At 31.6% G+C, this 19,923-nt stretch overlaps 2 protein-coding genes across 2 annotated transcripts in view; both read left to right on the forward strand.

The window, feature by feature from the left end:
* Positions 1-3: 3 nt before the first annotated feature.
* Positions 4-11,608, forward strand: LOC130671820 (aminopeptidase N-like). The gene is made up of 10 exons (XM_057475910.1): positions 4-145; positions 2,268-2,744; positions 5,010-5,459; positions 5,540-5,720; positions 7,095-7,336; positions 7,424-8,063; positions 8,136-8,326; positions 8,389-8,679; positions 11,018-11,096; positions 11,182-11,608. Exons 2-10 carry the CDS (start codon positions 2,269-2,271, stop codon positions 11,344-11,346), a joined length of 2,715 nt encoding a protein of 904 aa, XP_057331893.1. The 5' UTR covers positions 4-145; position 2,268; the 3' UTR covers positions 11,347-11,608.
* Positions 11,609-12,433: 825 nt separating this feature from the next.
* The window catches only part of LOC130671815 (putative aminopeptidase-2), a 29,585-nt gene continuing 22,095 nt past the window's right edge, over positions 12,434-19,923 (forward strand). The window contains exons 1-7 of the mRNA XM_057475903.1: positions 12,434-13,859; positions 13,972-14,127; positions 16,046-16,523; positions 16,602-16,840; positions 18,149-18,513; positions 18,595-18,872; positions 18,945-19,132. Of these exons, the coding sequence (XP_057331886.1) occupies positions 13,318-13,859; positions 13,972-14,127; positions 16,046-16,523; positions 16,602-16,840; positions 18,149-18,513; positions 18,595-18,872; positions 18,945-19,132 (2,246 nt within the window). The 5' untranslated portion in view covers positions 12,434-13,317. The remainder of the gene's footprint in view (positions 13,860-13,971; positions 14,128-16,045; positions 16,524-16,601; positions 16,841-18,148; positions 18,514-18,594; positions 18,873-18,944; positions 19,133-19,923) is intronic.

Raw genomic sequence — 19,923 nt, forward strand, 5'->3', positions numbered from 1 at the left:
GAGGTAATAAATTGCGACGTACACATCGCACGAGATCCAGTCGTGTTCCACGGGATTTGGACGTTTAGTCAGCTTACTCTAATTTATATTATTCAAATTTAAGTGATTCATTTGTGACAGATCAAAGTGGCTTCATTTTTTTCAGGTATTCCAAAGAATTTCTTTTTAATTACAATAAAAACTAAACAGCATCTCTTTTGTTAAAAAAAATTTCCTACAACTTCTATTTTATTAATTTTGATTTGCACTATATTGTGTGATTTCAAAATTCCGTTTTGTCATTAAGGGGTTAGGGGCAGTCAGAGACACGAAAAAATGAGAATTTTCAGTAATTTTTTTTTGCTATTAAATCATTTTATTTTACAAAAGTAATAATATGGCATTATTAAACAATGTTTTGACTTGAAGTCACGAAAATTTGAAAAAAAAAAAATTTATAATTTTCAAAGTTATAGCTGTCTGTGTTGACCCAGTTTCAAAAAAATGGTCCTTGCGGTGACTGTCATAAGTCCTTGGAGATTCATCTAAAATCAATCGGATGAAAAAAATTAGTTTTATAAATAGATAATCCTGGGCCTGATCGAAGCTTTTTTTTTTTTTTTTGAAAAATTAACAAAATGGCGGCCTTAATTAACTGTTGATTTTTTCCTGAAAATCTAGAAAAAATTTCCTGAGGCCGCCATTTTGTTAATTTTTGAAAAAAAAAAAAAAGCTTCGATCAGGCCCAGGATTATCTATTTATAAAACTAATTTTTTTCATCCGATTGATTTTAGATGAATCTCCAAGGACTTATGACAGTCACCGCAAGGACCTTTTTTTTGAAACTGGGTCAACACAGACAGCTATAACTTTGAAAATTATAAATTTTTTTTTTTCAAATTTTCGTGACTTCAAGTCAAAACATTGTTTAATAATGCCATATTATTACTTTTGTAAAATAAAATGATTTAATAGCAAAAAAAAATTACTGAAAATTCTCATTTTTTCGTGTCTTTGACTGCCCCTAACCCCTTAATACATTGCACATATTAAGCATGGAAGTGCTGATCGCACTTTACTCTCAACTTAAAATTTTCTAACGTTCAACATAGCGAACTATCTTTGAGTTCAATATACTTCAGAGTGATAGAATATACAACGCGTATTATTATGAATATTCGATCTTAATAGATATGTCCAATACAATTTCAAGTTGATTCCTCCAATATTTAAATAGAAATGTTAAAATTTAATCTTTATTTTTGTGAATTCGGTTAGCATAGTTATTGTAAACACGAAAACTTCCAAAAAACTGAATGAATCAACTATTTGTTCCGTAATAATCGTAAGAATAAATTCCTTTTGAATCTAGGATCTGTTCCAATTAATTTTTTTTCTACAAATAATTTAAGTACAATCAGTTATTTTATTTGCTTAAATTAGATGACATCCGTTAACAAGAGTTAGTCGTCAGAAAAATGCGGTCAGTTAGCTGCGATCAAATTGACGCTAACTCTACATTTTGTAACTATTTGTTACAATCTAGCTTCACCTTTCCCAAAAAGTTGACATCAATCTACTGCCTCAGTTTGTCGCCAAGTTGACACAGAAAGGTTCCACTAAGTTGACGTCAACTTATTGCATTACTTGGTGACAAATTACGGCAGCTGATTGACGCCAACTTACCGATCAACTTGTCTGTCAGGGTCGTTTTCATTTTTTTTATCTGAACGCAAAAATTGGCATTTCCATAAGGACGACAATTGGACGTCAACTTTCTATCAGAGTACAATTTGTCATCATCTCTTGTGCGTGGGCCGGCTCTGATAGCAATAGAGACTAATTGCCGTCAACTTATAGAAGTGTCAATTTTTTGCGGTCAACTTTGTAACAAATTGCTGCAGCTTGTCTGTCGGACAGGTTAACAATTTTTATAATCTGTAGTCGATAGAACAGATTATTTCTTTCTCTCTTGATTGTCTTAAAATATTAGCAGAAATATTTTTTTATTTTTTTTTAATATAAACCTGAGTATTTTACGCAAGGAAAGATTTGATGTGTATAATGATGATAAATTTGAAGTACACACTATTAGATTCTAAAATTATTGTTTTCATCTAGAATTTTTTATTTATGGTAAATAAAAATAAATAAGATATAGAATGAAAATAATTTAATAGGTCATAACGATTGATACACATCCGGTTTTTTATATACGATTATTCTGACCTTTGTGGGTCAGAAATTGGCTTAAATTATTGAATAATAAAATTGACTTCGTTTAAAGAATGCTTTACAGTAGTGCAGGTGAATGGATTGCACTTCTATTGCTTTTGTTACTAAACAAAGAGACCACGGATGCTACAAGTACCAATGGAACTATTGAGTACCGACTTCCAAAAGATGTTATTCCAATTTCATATGAAGTTAAACTGACACCACATATTTTAGAAGGAAATTTTACATTCGACGGACTGTCTCGAGTTCATTTTAATCTTCTAAGAGAGTCTTCAAGTATTACTTTACATGCTCACAATACACTGAAAATTGATCAAGTATCAACAAATCTTACTTACGCTAATGGGACTAATGTCAAACCAAAACTGCAGACTCGAATAAATGAGACTGATTTTTTAATACTGGATTTCGAACAACCGATTGAACCTGGGAACTATTCACTGACGTTTAAATATGTCGGTAATATCAGCAGCGTTCCTGTTGGTGTTTATAGGTCATTATATCTCAATGATAAAAATGAAAAAGTGTAAGTAAAGGTATCAACTAAATTTACACTAGTCTTATTATTTCTAAAAAAGGTTTATTCCTCATTCAATTAGTCCTTTGAAAAATTTTAAATGTCTTCTGACATAAAAAAATTCGTCTAACCCTAACGGACCCACCGTAAATTACGGTAATCCACCGTAAAATACCGATTTACCGTAAATTACGGTGGATTTACCGTAATTTACGGTGGTTTTACCATAATTTACGGTGGATTTTCCGTAATTTACGGTGGGTTTACCGTAAAATACGGGAATACGGTAATCCACCGTAAATTACGGTAATTCGGTAATCCACCCGAATTTTTTTACGGTAGATTTATCGTATTCGACGGTAAATTTACGGTATACCCGCCGTAATTTACGGTAATCCACCGTAAAGTACCGATTTACCGCAATTTACGGTGGGTTTACCGTAATTTACGGTGAATTTACCGTAATTTACAGTATTCTACGGTAGATTTACGGTAAAAATACCGTGAATTTACGGTAACTCAGGTCTGCTAGGGAATTGATTAACACTCGCAGAATTTATCAGATAAAGTAAAATTTTTAGAATTTTTATTCCAAATTGTATAAGAATTTTTTCGACTTTTTGAAGAGAAATATTTCCACCAGGTAACAAATATATTTTAGAATCGAACTAATTGTTATTTTACAAAACCCATTTTATATCTGTACTGCCATTCTAATACGTGGTGTCCCATAAAATTTCACATTTTCACTTTTCTTGAAAAATGGAATCATTGTAACAATGTGCAGCTTATGTCAAAATTTTAGAGGTTAAATTGTTTATTTAGTATTTTTAAATAAATATTCTAATATCTCGTATCCCCCACATTCGCTAGGTTCAGTCACGCTTAACATTTCCAATTTTAAGTTAATTTTAAGGAAGTAATTAACGACATCAGTAAGAAAGTAATTATGCATAATTTTTACTCTTCTTACAGCATATAATTTAAAATAATTTATTCACTACAAATGCCTGTATTTTATGAAAAACATGAAAATAAATTTGTAGGTTATACCAATGTAAACATATTACAAATAATTTTCTTTGCCGACCGTGAAACGTTTTTATCGTCTCCTGAAAAATTTCCCAAATGTGAGATACAGTCGACTCTGTCTAAAGGTTCTCTGCTTAAAGGTTCCCGCTGTCTATAGGTTCCAGGATACATTGCTTAAAAGTTCCCGGATATTCCCCCACCCGCTTTCTCGAGTGACGAATCACAATTCAGTCTTCGAGCGCTAAATTTAAATGCACGTTTTTTTGAGGTTATGTTTACTGCGCAATGTGTTCGTTTTATCGTGCGCCTCGGCGCTCGAGGGGAATATATTGTAGGGGAAGTGCTGATGGTGGGGAGGGAACCTTTAGGCAATGGTCCTGTCCCGACGTGGAACCTTTAGACAGAGTCGACTGTACGACGTATTAGAATGGCAGTATCGATATGTTGAGTAGTAGGCTGGCCAAAAACAATGAACTATTTTTTTTTACAGTATATTTAAAATATTATTTGGAATGACAATAAAAAAATTATTGTGAAAATTTGAGCCCTTAATATTACGAGATCTATCATCACAATTTTTGATTTTTTTTACTGAGCGGGTTTTTGTCTCAACTCTCAAACCATCGAAATAAACGAAGTTGACTTATACATTTCCTGAAGGAAATTGAATGCTCTAGGAAAAAGGTTTGATTGAAAGACTTCAACTTTAACCTTGAATAACTCTCAAGGAGTGAGTTTAGCCAAAATTGTTAAGAGATATTTTATGTAGAGCATTTAATTTTCTTTAATAATGTTCATTGGCTTTTTCCGGATACTGATTTTTTCACGAATTACAAAATTCCGAAGTTGAAAAATCAAATTCTAAAATCATGTCAATGTTAAGGCATGATTATAAGGAAACGGTTCATCTGACGAAAAATTTTAATGAGACCTTTTTCGTAGAGCATTAAATTTCCTTCAAGAAATGTATTCAAGTCAATTTCGTTTATCTCGATGGTTTAGGAGTTATGAGACAAAAACCCGCCCAGTAAAAAAATATCAAAAATCGAGATCAAGGGCTCAAATTTTCACGGTAATTTTTTTTTTGTCATTCCAAATAATATATTCAATATACTTTAAAAAAAATGAATAGTCGATTTTTGTGGCCCAGCCATGTTGAGGAATATTTTCCGCTTCCTAATTAATAACAAATTTTTTATGAATTAATCGTGTAACAGATTTAAAGAACATATTCATTTACAGATGGTTAGTAGCTACGCGTTTCTCACCAACAAAAGCTCGCCGAGCATTTCCGTGTTGGGATGAACCGGAATATAAATCAATTTTCAATTTGTCACTTAATCATTACAAAAATTACACAGCAGTTTCCAATATGCCAATATCCTCATCAACTGAATCTGGAGATGGTAAAATTTTGACCAGTTTCCAACCTACACTACCTATGTCAACTTATCTTGTTGCATTCGTACTTTCTGACTTTGAATGTGTATCGAATGCCGACAAAACGTTCAACACGTGTTCTAGTAAAAAATCTTACAATGGTATAAAATTCATTCAAAGTGTTGGCGAAAAAGCTTTACCTCTTTTAACTCAATACACTGGAATACAATACACTTTACCTAAACTCGATAATTACTTGATTCCCGACGCTGAATCTGGGGGCATGGAAAATTGGGGATTAATTATTTATCGGTAATTATTAATTATTCTGTTTGATTAAATTAATTAAATTTATCACTGAAAAATTTAATATTTATTAATGCTTATTGCAGTGAAAATAATGCCCTTGTCAATGATAATGCGGCTGTTGCAACAAAACGAACCGCGGCTGAATTGATTATTCATGAGTTATCTCATCAGTGGTTTGGAAATTTAGTCACGCCTGTTTGGTGGAAATATGTTTGGTTAAAAGAAGGCTTATCTCTTTACTTTCAATTTTATATTGCAAATAAGGTAAAAAAAAATTGTACACCTCAATTGCTAATTTTATTCTTATTTCTTACATTTATTTTATTTCTTTTTATTATGAATTTCTATTCAACTTTTAAATTATTATTTTGAATTTTTTGTATTCTATTTTCAGTTTAATTTTTTTTTTAAATATCCCGCCTTTTTGTCTTAGCCGTCGCTCTTTTTTAAATCCAACTATTACGCTAGTGCTGCTGTCAGTAGTTGATGGAGAGAAATAAGGAAAATAATAACAATAGTAAAAATAAAAATGGCAACTAAATTTTCCGTAAATAATCAGTTTTACCCCAGATAAAGATAAAGATCTTGTTCAAGGCTTGAGCAAGCCTGGTCTCAAGTTCGATAGACGTTAGTGTCTTTTCCTACTTATGTGTCTTGCTGCAGATACTTGTTGCCAGATTTCAACAGCAAGTCTAGTGCAAGCCTTACACAAGAAATTCGTGACAGATTATAACTTAATTCTGGAGGAAAACTATAGTACAAAATAGTTGCGCATGGCTCGCTAAAGATCTGCGCAAGCCTCATAATTGACCTTGAGCCTTGAGCAGATCTTGAGTGAACCATGCGTAAGTACCTGCCGTAAGTTACTGGCGCAAGAAATGCGGCAGAAACTTTTCAACTGCACCGTATCTGAGATATCTTCAATATTCTTGTGTACAATGCCTTGAGCAAGTCACGCACAAGTCTTGATGACGATTTCTTGCTACATGATCTTGCGCAAGACCCATACGTAGAAAAAGACACTAATGACTAGGAGTTTTGCTCAAGGCACTGGCACCAGAATCTTGCTCAAGCATTTGTGACTTGGGACGTTTTTAATTAATTACAACTAATCTAAAAGAATTTAGATACACTGTGAAAAATTTACAGCACATTTTACTATGGGTGCACAGTAACACCGGACTATAAGAAAACTGATTCAAAATTTACAAGTGCCCCATAGTAAACGTATGCGCAGACTACACGATTGTGGCCTATGCGCATACGTTTACTATGAGACACTTGTAAATTTTGAATCAGTTTTCTTATAGTCCGGTGTTACTATGCACCCATAGTAAAATTTATTGGGAACTTTTCATAGTGTAGTGATTTTCAAAAGGGTTCTTGAGATAAAAAATATAAAGATAATAAAAGAAAGTTATGCTAGTTAATCGTGTCTATCGGGAATTATCAAATTATAGGATGTCACTGCCCGAGAAAAATGAATCGTATATGCCCAAACTAATGAACACGCGACTGCCGAAGGGTCAAAAAAAATTAATATTCATTTGAAATGAAAAATTCGAATCTTTCATAAAAAATTTTTTATTAAAAACAATTAATTGAGTTAGTATTAATCGAATGAACTAATGATTTTAGATATTTCCCGACTGGGATATGATGAACATGTTTGTAGCTCGTATTCTTCAATCGAGTGCTTTTACAATGGATGCAACAACTCATTACAACTACCTAAATTGGAATCCTAAAAGTCCTATTGAAATAAAATCACAATTTTCAACAATGACTTATCACAAAGGATCAGTAATTATGCATATGTTGAATAATATTTTGACCGAAGAAGTTTTCCAAGAGGGTGTTCGTAAATACTTGAAAGATCAGTTAGTATTAAAATAACTTTTTTATCAAAATTTCTTTCTATTGTATGTTTGAATTTTCTGATGACTAATATTCGTTAACTATATTAGTCAATTTAACGTAACTTCATCTGATGATTTTTGGAAAGCTATGCAAATTGCTCACGACAATTCTAAACCAAAAGTTAATATTAAAATAAAAGACGTAATGGAGCCTTGGGTTGAACAAAAAGGTTATCCGGTAGTTAAAGTCGTAAGAAATTATGAAACTGGTACAGCAACTTTTACGCAAAACAGCAATCTTGCAAGTGAACCATCTAACAAATGGTGTGTTCCAATAAACTATGTAACCAATTCGGAGCCATCTTGTTCATGCATGACTCCATCCCATTGGTTGAAACCAATAGACCAAGAATTGATAATCGAAGATATCAATAAAGACGACTGGCTTCTTGTAAATCGAAGACAATCTGGATACTATCGTGTTGACTATGACACGGAAAATTGGAAAAAAATAACCGAATTTTTGATAAAAGACGATTACAAAATGATACATGTTTTAAATCGTGGTCAAGTAATTAACGATTTGTTTTACATGGCTACAAATGATAGACAAAATTTAACAACTTTTTTGGAACTCACTAAATATCTTTCCCGCGAAGTTGACCTCATTCCATGGCGTCATGCAATCAACTCTTTTAAATCGATGAAACGTAAAATCGTGGATCAAAAATTTCACTCTAATCTTAAGGTATTTTTGACAGTTGTTGTTAATAAAATTAACAGTTAAATAAATTACTTGAAAAGTTTTTATTTATTATAGCAATACTTTTTAATTTTGATGAAAAAAGTTATCGAAGAAGTCGGTTTCGAAGAACGTTCTACGGATTCATATATGATGAAGAAAACGAGATCAGAAATTCTACCGTTTGCTTGTGAACTTGGTCACACTGAATGCAATACTATTGCTTCAAATAAATTGTTAGCTTACTTAGAAAATCCAGGACAAAATCCGTAAGTTTTGTTCAGCATATAAAATAATTCTTTAATTGCGAAGGGATAATTTTATGTTTTAGAATACCACCTAATTTAGAAAATTGGATCCTTTGTTCTGGAGCGAATGGCACAAAAATAGAAACTCTTTTGCAGAAAAAGATTGAAAATGGAGAGTCAAAGTATATTAAATACTTAGGATGCGCTAAAAATAAAACTTATTTACGGCAATATATTGAAACAGCTCTGACAAATGCTAGCATTCCAAAAAATAATGTACGAATGGCACTTGGTTACATTGCCGATTTTAATGTAGAAAATTGGGACTATGCTGTCGACTATTACATAAAAAATTTCAATCGTATTGAAAAATTGTATGTACACCTAAATATTAATCGTTTATTGCACGCCTCAAATGTGAAACATTTAGGTACGATTTACTGTCGAATATCCGCTGTTTTGCAAAATGCTCGCATAAAGTGATTTCAATAACTCAAAGGATTAGTTAATTGTATGCCTATTAATGAATTTTGGAAAATTTAGTCTGATTAATGCGGTGGTCGATTTTTTTATTAAGTATAATTCGCGTGTCAAATGCCAAAAGGGCGTATAAAAGTTATACGCCCTTTTGGCTTTGAAGAACCAAAAGGGCGTATAATTTTTTTTTTTGGTGCCAATCGTTTTGTAAACATGTTCTAAGCCTCAAAATAAAAAAAAAATTTCCAAAGCCAAAAGGGCGTATATCTTCAGATACGCTTTTTTGGCGTTAGAACGTCAAAAATTTTTTTTCTGCAGATCTTTACGTTTCGAGCGATTCTAAAAAGAATGGCAAAAAAAAAATTTTTATTCGCCCTTTTGGCATGGAACCCTATCTAACTGCTGTCATACGCCCTTTTGGCATTTGGCACGCGAATTGTTTATAATAGAAAACGGTATCGACTTAGTGTGTAACACGAATGCATAAAAAAAGAAAAAAAACCGAGTCAGGAAAAAAAATATCTGTCGTCTTTATTACAACATGAGCATTTGAGGCGTGCACTTAAAAATTTTCCAAAAATTTTTTTTTCTTTTACTGGTGGATCCATTTTAACGTAATTTACAGCCTCACTGTGTAAGTATATAAAATTGTACAGAAAACCACCATAAATTTATCACGAGTTTACGATATAACCACGGTAAGATTCCCGCACAATCTTACAATATTCTAAGAACCTCCCTGGCGGTTTTGAATCACCCTGGAAACACCCTGGGAGTGGAAACACGGTGGAATCACGGTGGATCCAGGGTGGTTACACTGTGGGTTTGTGTCATTTTATCACCGTGTACCCACCCTGATTCCACGGTGATTAAATGGCACAAACCCACCGTGTAACCACCGTGGATCCACCGTGTTTCCAGGGTGATTCAAAATTGCCAGGGCTGGCTCCCTTTCAAAACTGAATACTACACGGAAAGAAAATTATGGGAAGTTTTGCTATGCATTATGGGAATGGTTCCCATAATGGTATGGGAATAGTACCTATACTACTATAGGGATGGTTCCCATATATTATGGGAACCATTCCCATAATAGTATGAGAATAGTTCCCATACCATTCCCATATCATTATGGGAACCATTCCCATAATGGTATGGGAATCATTCCCATACTATTATGGGAATGGTTCCCATATTGGTATAGGAACTATTCCTATAATATTATGGGAACCATCCCTATAATATCATAAAATTTTTTTTTTGCACAATAGTGTAGAAATTTCCCAAAATTTGAATTTCCTTGAATGTTTTGTACTGACAAAAAATTCTTGTTAAAAATTTTAATGTTTTTTTGCAAAATACGATTTTTTTTTTCAATGTTTGAATTTTTGTTTTTATGTTTAATAATATTTCTGTGTATTGTAGAAGTGATTACCACACTTCTTTAAATTAATTTTTTCATGATAATATGGAAACCATTCCCATAATATTATAGGAATGGTTCCTATAATAGTGTGGGAACTATTCCCATAATATTATGGGAATGATTCCCATAATGGTATAGGAACCATTCCAATTGCATTATGGGAATGGTTCCTATAATATTATAGAAAGTATTCCTATGAATTATAGGAACCATTCATATAATTATAGGAATCATTCCTATAGTGTTATGGGTATCATTCCCATAATTATAGGAACTATTCCTATAATTATAGGAACTGCTCCCATAATTTATGGTCGTAATTCCTATGATGGTATAGGAAAAAATTTCACAAAATTATGGGAACCGCTCCCATAATTTTCTTTCCGTGTATTATAGAATTTCACGATGAACAAATGAATTGAAGAATCTTTTTAACTTTTGTGAAACTTCTTACTTACAATAATATGGAATTTCATACCAACTACGTTTCCATTGTTTACTATTAAAAGGCTTTTGCGCGCCCATTAATTTCTTCTTGTCATGTTTCAATAACAACTTTCCACACTTCCCTTACGAAAAAGTCGTTATTAAAGATATTCATCATGGATGCCTATTGTCCTAATTACCCGCTAACGTGACCAACTAACAATCTACCGTATTTTTATTGAAATTTACCGTCTTTACACGGTGATTATGTGACACGGTAAATTTACCGGAATTAACCTAAGTGCGATATTTTACCGAGATTTGGATCCGCTGGTATTTATTTATTATAAAATTAAAAATTGACTTTTTTTATTTATAATTAGCTTAAACCAAACTCATTCTACCTCTTCAACGCTAAATGATTACATATATAGAACTCCTACAGCTGATAGAATGGAGAAGGTAAAAAGCGTTTTAATAATTCAAACGCAATTATTTGTATCGCGAAAACAAAAAATAACGATAATATTAATTTTATCATCAACAGATTAGTGAGTTCGTTGATAAGAATGATGATCGTTTAGCGCCCTGGATAAAAACTGCTATTCCTCAACAATTAAAGAAATTGGAATGGAGTAAAGTAAATGCGCCAATTCTTAACGCATGGCTGGAAAAAGAAACAGATCAAACACCAGCATCAGCAACAGCTTGATTGATAATCTGTTTATTATATAATTATTTTACATTGTGATTACAGAATATTATTGTAGTAGGCTTTATATTGTATTATATTATCTTAAATATTTAAAGATACTAGAAATTATAAAATATGCAGCAAATAAATATCAATATTTATTCACACTTTATCTTATATCATAGAAAAATAATAAATAATATAATTTATTGCTCAAATATATTTTCTATTTTATTTTGATAAAATCTTACGTATGCTTAAAAAAATTTTGGGTCACGCAAATATTAAAAATGATATAAAAAAATGTGTCTTAATACATGTATGTTTTATGATTCATGTAGAAAAAAGTTACTCCACTCTATAAAATGATTATTGAACTTAAACTATAAAATTATATTTTTAAAATAAATATTACAGATAAGGGAAAAGCCCCTATCCCTGATTAAACAACTGAATTCGATCGAATTAAACAGAATTAAATTTTTAATTCAGATAAATTCTGTTTATTCGGTACCTAACTTAAAAATGAATTCTGTCTAATTCGGCAGGAAAACCAGAATTTGTCCAAATTAAAACGAATTTAAATAATTCTGTTCGGTTTAATTCTGATTAGTTCGAAAATAATTCTCCAATTTCTGGTTCTGAATCCGAATTGAACTGAATTAAAACGAATTTGAAATTTTTAAATCGGTTTTATTCTGTTTAATTCAAATTCAAATTTTCAATTTAGTTGAATTCTGTTTTGCAGAATTCGACATAATATAATAGAATTAAAACTTTCAATTCGGTCGAATTCAGTTGTTTAATCAGGGATACCCGCTCAGTACCATGAGTCGCTCATTTTAAGTGTTTAAGGCGTTTTTTATAATTTTTATAAAAAAAAAATCACAACTAAAAATATTATTATTGATAAATAATTATTTGTGAATCTAAATATATTAAAATATGATGTATCAAATTATTTTATAATAGATTACAAATTTAAATTAAATGACTGTTTTCAAAATCGCGCAAAGCCGGGCATTTTTTACTTTAACGTTCATTCGTTAGATTAAATTTAGGGTCCGTCAAATTTTTTTCGAATTGTTATAACTATATCTTATTAAATACATTTTTAAAATTCATGAAATTTTATATTATGAAAGAATAAAGTAGTATAATTTATAAATTATTTGTCCAAATCAATAAACTTATCATAGTTTAATTGATATTGTCTTTGAGCGACTATAGGGCCATGTGTTGGTCGAGTAATGGTACATGACAACTTTTAGTGAGCGACTATGGGTACACTCAAGGAGCTTATTTAAAAAATTAATAATAATTAATTATCAAGATTATTCTTCAAACTTAAATTTTATTCTAATACTCGAAACTTCAAAAAATAACTATAAAAAAAAAATCTGGTTTTTCATTCTATTTATTAATTTATATTGAGTGATTTAATCTCTCCAATGGAAAGTGAGCGGGTATAGGGGTTTTTACCTTGATAAAAAAATGACAATCTCTTGATTGATACTTCGACTACTGTAAGATAACATAAAATGTTCTAAATTTTATATTTTTTCATCGTTAGTATCAATTTCTATAAGATTCTCAGAACGATAAAGTTAAGATTGTAGGGATGGATTAGAAATATTTTTAAAAATAAATTAATCATTTGAGCTTTAGTAAATATAATATAAAGATAATAATGAATTTTTCCTTCAATGTAATAGATATTTAAGCCATTTGATGTTTAAACGCTTCGACATCTTTACAAGTATTTAAAACACGCAAATTAACTTCGAATGATTTTGAAATAATAAAAAAAAAAAATTATTTTGTGAATCATTTTGGTATTTACGTTGTTTGATAATGTAGAAGACTTCAATATATGTCCATAGAATTTATCTGTCAAATTCCACTTCCACTTGAGATAAAATCTTCGCTATCAATTTCATTTAAGCAACATAATAAAATTCAAATATCAGTTGTGATTATGACTTTGGCATGATGAGGTCGTCAAATAAATTACTGTGGGTACTTTTGGCGCTTTTTTATATTCAAGGGATAAATTCAACTGCTTTAAGATTTGAAGCTCCATTAGTTTCACTAAATGCGAATGTTGATCAAGCAAATAATGATCAGTTAAAAGAAAATGTTCATAATATCGATTTTCGTTTACCAAAAAATTTAATTCCATTGTCATATACAATAATTTTGAATCCAGTTTTGGATGAAGATCAAAATTTTACATTCAGTGGTAATGTTACAATTTTAGCCCGCGTTGAAAAAGTAACGGATGAACTAATTTTTCATCATGGAAAAAGCATCGCTATTGATTCAATTGCTCTCATAAATAATGAATTCGGGGCTCTGGATGTACGAGGAGACAATTTTTATGAAAAGACAGAAAAACATGTGTATATACTAAATAAATATTTGCCTGAAAAATCTATAACTGAAATAAAAATAAATTACAGTGGAGTTTTACGGGATGACATGATTGGTTTTTACAAAAGTTCATATTTTAATGGACCTGGCAAAGTCACGTAAGTCAACTAAATAAATTTTTATGGTTAAAATTGCTCATGTGAACTTATTGTTATTACTAATAAGAATATCACTGTAAGTAAATTATAACACTGTATTCTAACTCATTAGGTGGTTGGCCGCAACTCAATTTCAAGCGACTCATGCAAGACATGCTTTTCCATGTTTCGACGAACCGAGTTTTAAAGCTAATTTTACTATCGTTATTAGACGACCTCAATCATTTAATAGCTTAAGTAATATGCCGCTAAAAAAAACTGTTGCAATGTAAGTTTTACTGATACTTAATTTTAAAAGTTTAAACATTATTAATTACTAAAGGAAGGCGGGCAAAAATAATCTATCACCTTATATATTTATACACGGTAAGAAATACATGGCGTTCAACACCATGCTGGAATGGTCTCAAGACAGTATTGTCACGAGTCCCAGAAGTATGGCGTTATTTACTATACTGTATAGTACTGAAGCTATTGTATTGCTCACACGTATGCATAGCAGGCATGGCGAAACGGCATGGCCCTGAGACCCATACTACAATGCCGAGGGCACAATGCTACTAGGTTTTCCCGCCATAATTTCTGGCGTGTCAATCAATGTATAGTATCGTATTACCATCAAAACTATATAGATGTCGTTAGACTAGGTTTATCTGCCAGAAGCATTGTGGATACGGTAACGCAGTATGGGCTCGACGGCCATACTGACATTGCGGCGTCCGCGACAACTATTGCCAATGTTACTATTCCCGGAATGGTCGAATCATCTATGCATACAATTTTACAACGTATTGACAGGGAGCCTAGTATATGGTGGGGACAACTGAAACGATCGCAGCGCTCGCTGTGGATACAATTACGTTAAATCATGCTCTCTTTGAATATAAACACGTGAAAATTAAGTTTAAAAATAGTTCATAATAGTTATTGTGTCGTTAATGTTTGCCTTTGCTCATCGTTTGAGGTTAAAACAATATTTTATAATTTATTGATTCAAGTCCGGTTTGGATAATGATTTTTATCATTGCCTAAAAATTATTTTTATTATTTAACCCTTCGTTACTCGCGCTATACGGTGATTCCCTGTACAAGACTACTTAAGCTAATAGAGTTGGCGAGAATATGAGTGAGACACTAGAGAAAGCGCGTGTAACGGAAGGTTAAAAAAACATTATGTTTTTTTAGTTACGATTTGCAAGCAAATTATCATGAATTATAATAAAATTATTTTCTTCAATTTTGTTAAAAAAACTCAATTGACTATTCTACTATTTCTTAAACCATTACCCCTGTAGTTGTCATTTATTATTTGATTTGATTTTATCGGTTAACCTTATTCTATTCTAAAATAATAGTGTTTATTATTTATTAAAATTTTTTATACTTAATTTTTTTATCGAAATATATTCAATTTAATTTTCTCTATCAAAAATACAATTACACTTTTTTATTTATATCATTATAAATTATTATATTTTCATTTTATAACGAATTTTTATTTTTTACACTGATTTTATATATCTTTTATAATTCTCGAGCATGATTTTTTGTAGCCATCAGATGTCGTTTTCGTCGCGCTCCCTGCCAATAAAAATTTTCGATACCATACAGTATGGTGTCCACGCTAATGAAAACTTTTCGCTAAAATGATAAGAGTTATAACTTACGGTTACGGACAATTTCGGAAAATACAATTTTCTTTTATCTAATTCCTTGGTGGATCCAAATTATGGTAATTTACCACATTCGGCCGTAATTGACCATGAAGTACGGTTTTTCTGCCGCAAATTACGGTAACTTAAGGTATTTTTACGGTAAGCACCGTGTGCTTTTCTATTTTTACAGCTTTTACAGTGCAATACTTCACTTTACGGTAAAATTTCGCAGGCTTGTCGCTATTCGATGGTAAACTACCGTTCTATTACTAAAAATTTACGTTCAAAATATCGTATTTTTGTTGTAAAATACATATATTTTACCGTAAAACCCCGTATTTTACCGTAATATACCGTAATTCTTCCTAATATCGTAAATTATAGCAAACTACGGTAATTACCGTAATTAGAATCCGCCAGGGATTTTAGGGTGATCTGTTTTGCCCGCCATATCCCGTTTCGCCAGTCCTTTTTCTAATAGCATTATGATTTCGTAATTTCTGACATATTCAATTTTTTGAAAAACTTTAGCGGTGATGGATTGGAATCTGATATTTACGTTAGTAGTGTACGAATGTCGACTTATCTCGTAGCATTTGTTGTATCTGATTTTAAATTTAATGAAGACAAAAAAAATAATTTAAAAATCTGGGCACAACCTATGGCTATTAATTTAACCGACTATGCATTACAAATTGGTCCTAAATCACTGGATTATTTGAGCAATTTATTTAATGAAACTTATCAATTACCAAAAATGGATATGGTAGCAGTGCCAGACTTTTCTGCTGGAGCAATGGAAAACTGGGGTCTAATAACTTATCGAGAAACTCACTTACTATATGATAAAAATGAATCTTCAGATATTGCTCAACAAAGAATTGCTTCTACAATTGTTCATGAGTGTACTCACATGTGGTTCGGAAATTTAGTTACTCCAGAATGGTGGGGATATTTATGGTTGAGTGAAGCATTTGCGAATTATTATCAATATTTTGCTACATCTCAAGTAATACAGTTGAAATTATGTTAATTAGAGAAACAAAAGGCGCAAATGTCCATTACAAATTTAGTAATTAACTTTTAGATTGAGCCAGATTGGAAAATGGATCATCAATATATTGTAGATCACCTTCAACCAGTGCTTCAAGATGATGGATTAAGTTCATCAAAACCAATGACACGGGAAGTAAACTCTTCAGCGGAAATCGGTACAACAGCTGATGTCATTACGTATTCAAAAGGTGGAAGTATTTTACGAATGATGGAACTTACTTTCGGCTCAAATATTTTCAATTCTGCTATTCGAGATTATCTTCAAACAAAGTAAGCATATCTATACTTTTAGACTCTCTCTTAACCCTTACGGAAAAAAACTAATGCGCTAATGAAAATACGTGTGATTAATAATGTTTCATTAGTAATCTGATTACACGGAGAGAGAAAAATCTGAAAAACGGTTGACCCTGCGGGCCAGCCCCGAAACTTTGGCTGTTTTCGAGCTCGAGGAGCTCAAAAACATTATTTTCAATACATGTTCGAGCTCTTCGGCCTCGAAAGAAGTTACATTTCATATTCAGAGAAATTAAAAATAGTCAGTAAGGATCGTTTTTTGAAGTTTTGCGCTCGATTATGCTTAATAAGTTCAATCTTTTAGCCAAAAATTAATAGAAATTATCAGAATATCAAGGAAAGATTCTTGAATGCTAAAAAATATTGGAAATCAATCGTTTCAGTGATTTTAAATTTAAGAAAAAAAAAACCCTATTTTTTAATCTTTGTCGACAGCAATGTCTCTTGAATAAACGATTAAATTTTTTTTTTCTGTACTTCTTAAATATTTCAGAGTCCATTCGATCGAATGAACTGAAATTTAGAGAAAAGTTTATGGCACACACACACACACACACTTAAAAATTCGATTTTCGAAAACTAGGGTGTAAATAATAACTTCCAGAATTTTTCGAAAATTTTCGATTTTCTTAGCAGGAAGTTAAATGACAGTAACCATTGCTGCGTAGAACAGTAATGCAGTTAATGTAATATACAAAATAACCAAATAATACAAAATAACCAAAAAATATCTTGTAGAACCGTAAAAATTACTCTAACGTCAGCAAATATAGTTATGAAACTAAATACACCTATAGTACGGTAATACGCGTTTTTATCCCCCGACAAAATATTCCTGACGAAATATCCTACGGACAAAATTTCTTTCGATATAATTTTCACAATTTTCTTGAAAAACAAGCACCCAAATAAGTTGTGAATAGTAAATATAAAAATTTGAATTTTTTTGGGGGACAGAATATCCCCGATAAAATATCTTTCAATATAATTTTCACAATTTTCCTGGAAAACTAGCACTCTAAATAGGTAGTTACTTTTTATTTATAAATTATCACAATTTCCCTGAAAAACAAGCACCCAAGTTAGTTGGGAACAGTACAAATAAAACATTTAAATAAAAAAGATAAATTTTGCTGATAGGATATTTTGTCGGGAAATGAAAACGCGTGGAATCCTATAGTACTAAACGTAAAAATGATACTGAACCATTAATATTTCGCATTAGTATTTTTTCGTAAAGGGTATAAAAAAAGAAATATTTTAAATGAACGTTTCTGTAAGGAAATATCAATCAGCTACTCCGGATGATCTTTGGAACTCATTTCAACGTGAAATAGATTTAACTGACGACAAAACTCTTCCATCTATTAAAACCTTAATGGATTCTTGGACACGACAAGCAGGTTATCCTGTAGTAACAGTTACAATAGAAAATGGATTCGCTAAATTACAGCAGGAACGATTCCTTCTGAGAGAAAATGTTGAATCAGCGTCTAACAACGTTACTTGGTGGATTCCTGTAACTTGGACAACAGAAACAGAAAAAGATTTTCTGTCTACTTCATCAAAACATTGGTTCAATACGAAGAATTACGAAATTAAGTTGAATGCTGATAAGTGGGTTATTTTCAACGTTCAACAATCTGGTAATTGATTGTGTTGATTTATTAATAAATCGACGTAGATCAGGTTTTTTTTTTTACTGATAAATTGATTGTTTTAACCAGGTTTTTATCGCGTAAATTATGATCACCAGTCGTGGTATCGTATTATCGATCTATTAAACAGTGACTCGTTTGAAGAAATACACGTGATAAATCGTGCTGCTATCATTGATGATTTGTTAAATCTTGCTCGAGCTGGCCTTGTTCCTTATGCTATCGCTTTTAATGGACTCAAATATATAACAAGAGAAACTCAATATTTACCTTTTAAATCAGCTCTTGCTGGGCTTGATTATTTACACAAACGTTTTGACGGTCGGGCAGACTATGAACTAATCGCTGTAGGCATCACGAAATAATTATTGTCGAATTAATGGTGACACTAGAAACTAATGATATTATTTTATTTTTAGACCTTTATTTTAAAATTGATATCACCCATGTATGAAAAGCTGGGATTTGAAGATAGGCCTACTGATGATCGATTAACAATTCTTTTAAGATCAGAACTAAATTATTGGGCTTGTAAACTCAATCATACGACATGTATCGATAAATCGTTACAGTATTTTAGAGATTGGATGAAAGATTCTACAAAGACGTAAGTTAAAAGAAACGATTCCTGAGAAATGATAGTTTAGAAATCTCTACGATGTGAATCCGATATTCTATTTCGATCTACGTAGATCCAACTTTGTAATGACAATGGTTTGAATCTACACGGAAAAAAAATTAGGCGCTGCAACAGGACGCAGTCCTGTAGAAGCAACCCATGTAGGAAATGACGACGGGCCCAATCCTGGCGAAGGCTTGGTCCAACATTGAATAACTCTGGGTCAAGATAGAAATCGAAGCTTGGCCCGAGCTTGTTTATGTATCGGGATGATAACTTCATGCCAGACCTGATATCAAGTCTTGGCCCAATATGAAGAGCCAGTATTGTGCCAAGCCTGTAACTTAGCATTGGCCCGATATCAAAAGCCAGTATTCAGCCAAGCCTGTAATTTAACATTGGCCCAATATCAAGAACCAAAAATCGTACCAAGCCTGTAATTTAACATCTGTTTAATATCAAAAACTAGTATTGTGTCAAGATGTAAATTAATAGTGACCCACAGTTTTAGATTACTTGAGCTTCCAAAATTTGAACGCTGGAAATTAGAACTAGAAATTTAAGTCCCCAAACTATAATTGTAGTAAAAAAAAAAAATTTTGAAAATATTAACATAAATCCAAATTGAGATATTTCTAAATTTATATATTATACTATAGGATTCATAAAAATAGAACTTTAATCAAACGTATCGGAATTTAAATTACAAGACTTGGTAGTTGAATATTGGCTAGATCTTGGTCCAAAGTTGATAAGACGAGACTGGGCAGCCCAATATT

Source organism: Microplitis mediator, chromosome 7 (assembly GCF_029852145.1).
Source record: "Microplitis mediator isolate UGA2020A chromosome 7, iyMicMedi2.1, whole genome shotgun sequence".
Taxonomy (NCBI): Eukaryota; Metazoa; Arthropoda; class Insecta; order Hymenoptera; family Braconidae; genus Microplitis; species Microplitis mediator.

Bases quoted from the DNA above. Each gene is read 5' to 3' on its own strand.
- LOC130671820 (XM_057475910.1), top strand. From the start codon at position 2,269: ATGCTTTACAGTAGTGCAGGTGAATGGATTGCACTTCTATTGCTTTTG. The intron at 5,460-5,539 runs GTAATTATTAAT...TGCTTATTGCAG, and splicing joins TGGGGATTAATTATTTATCG to TGAAAATAATGCCCTTGTCA. The intron at 8,064-8,135 runs GTATTTTTGACA...TATTTATTATAG, and splicing joins AATTTCACTCTAATCTTAAG to CAATACTTTTTAATTTTGAT.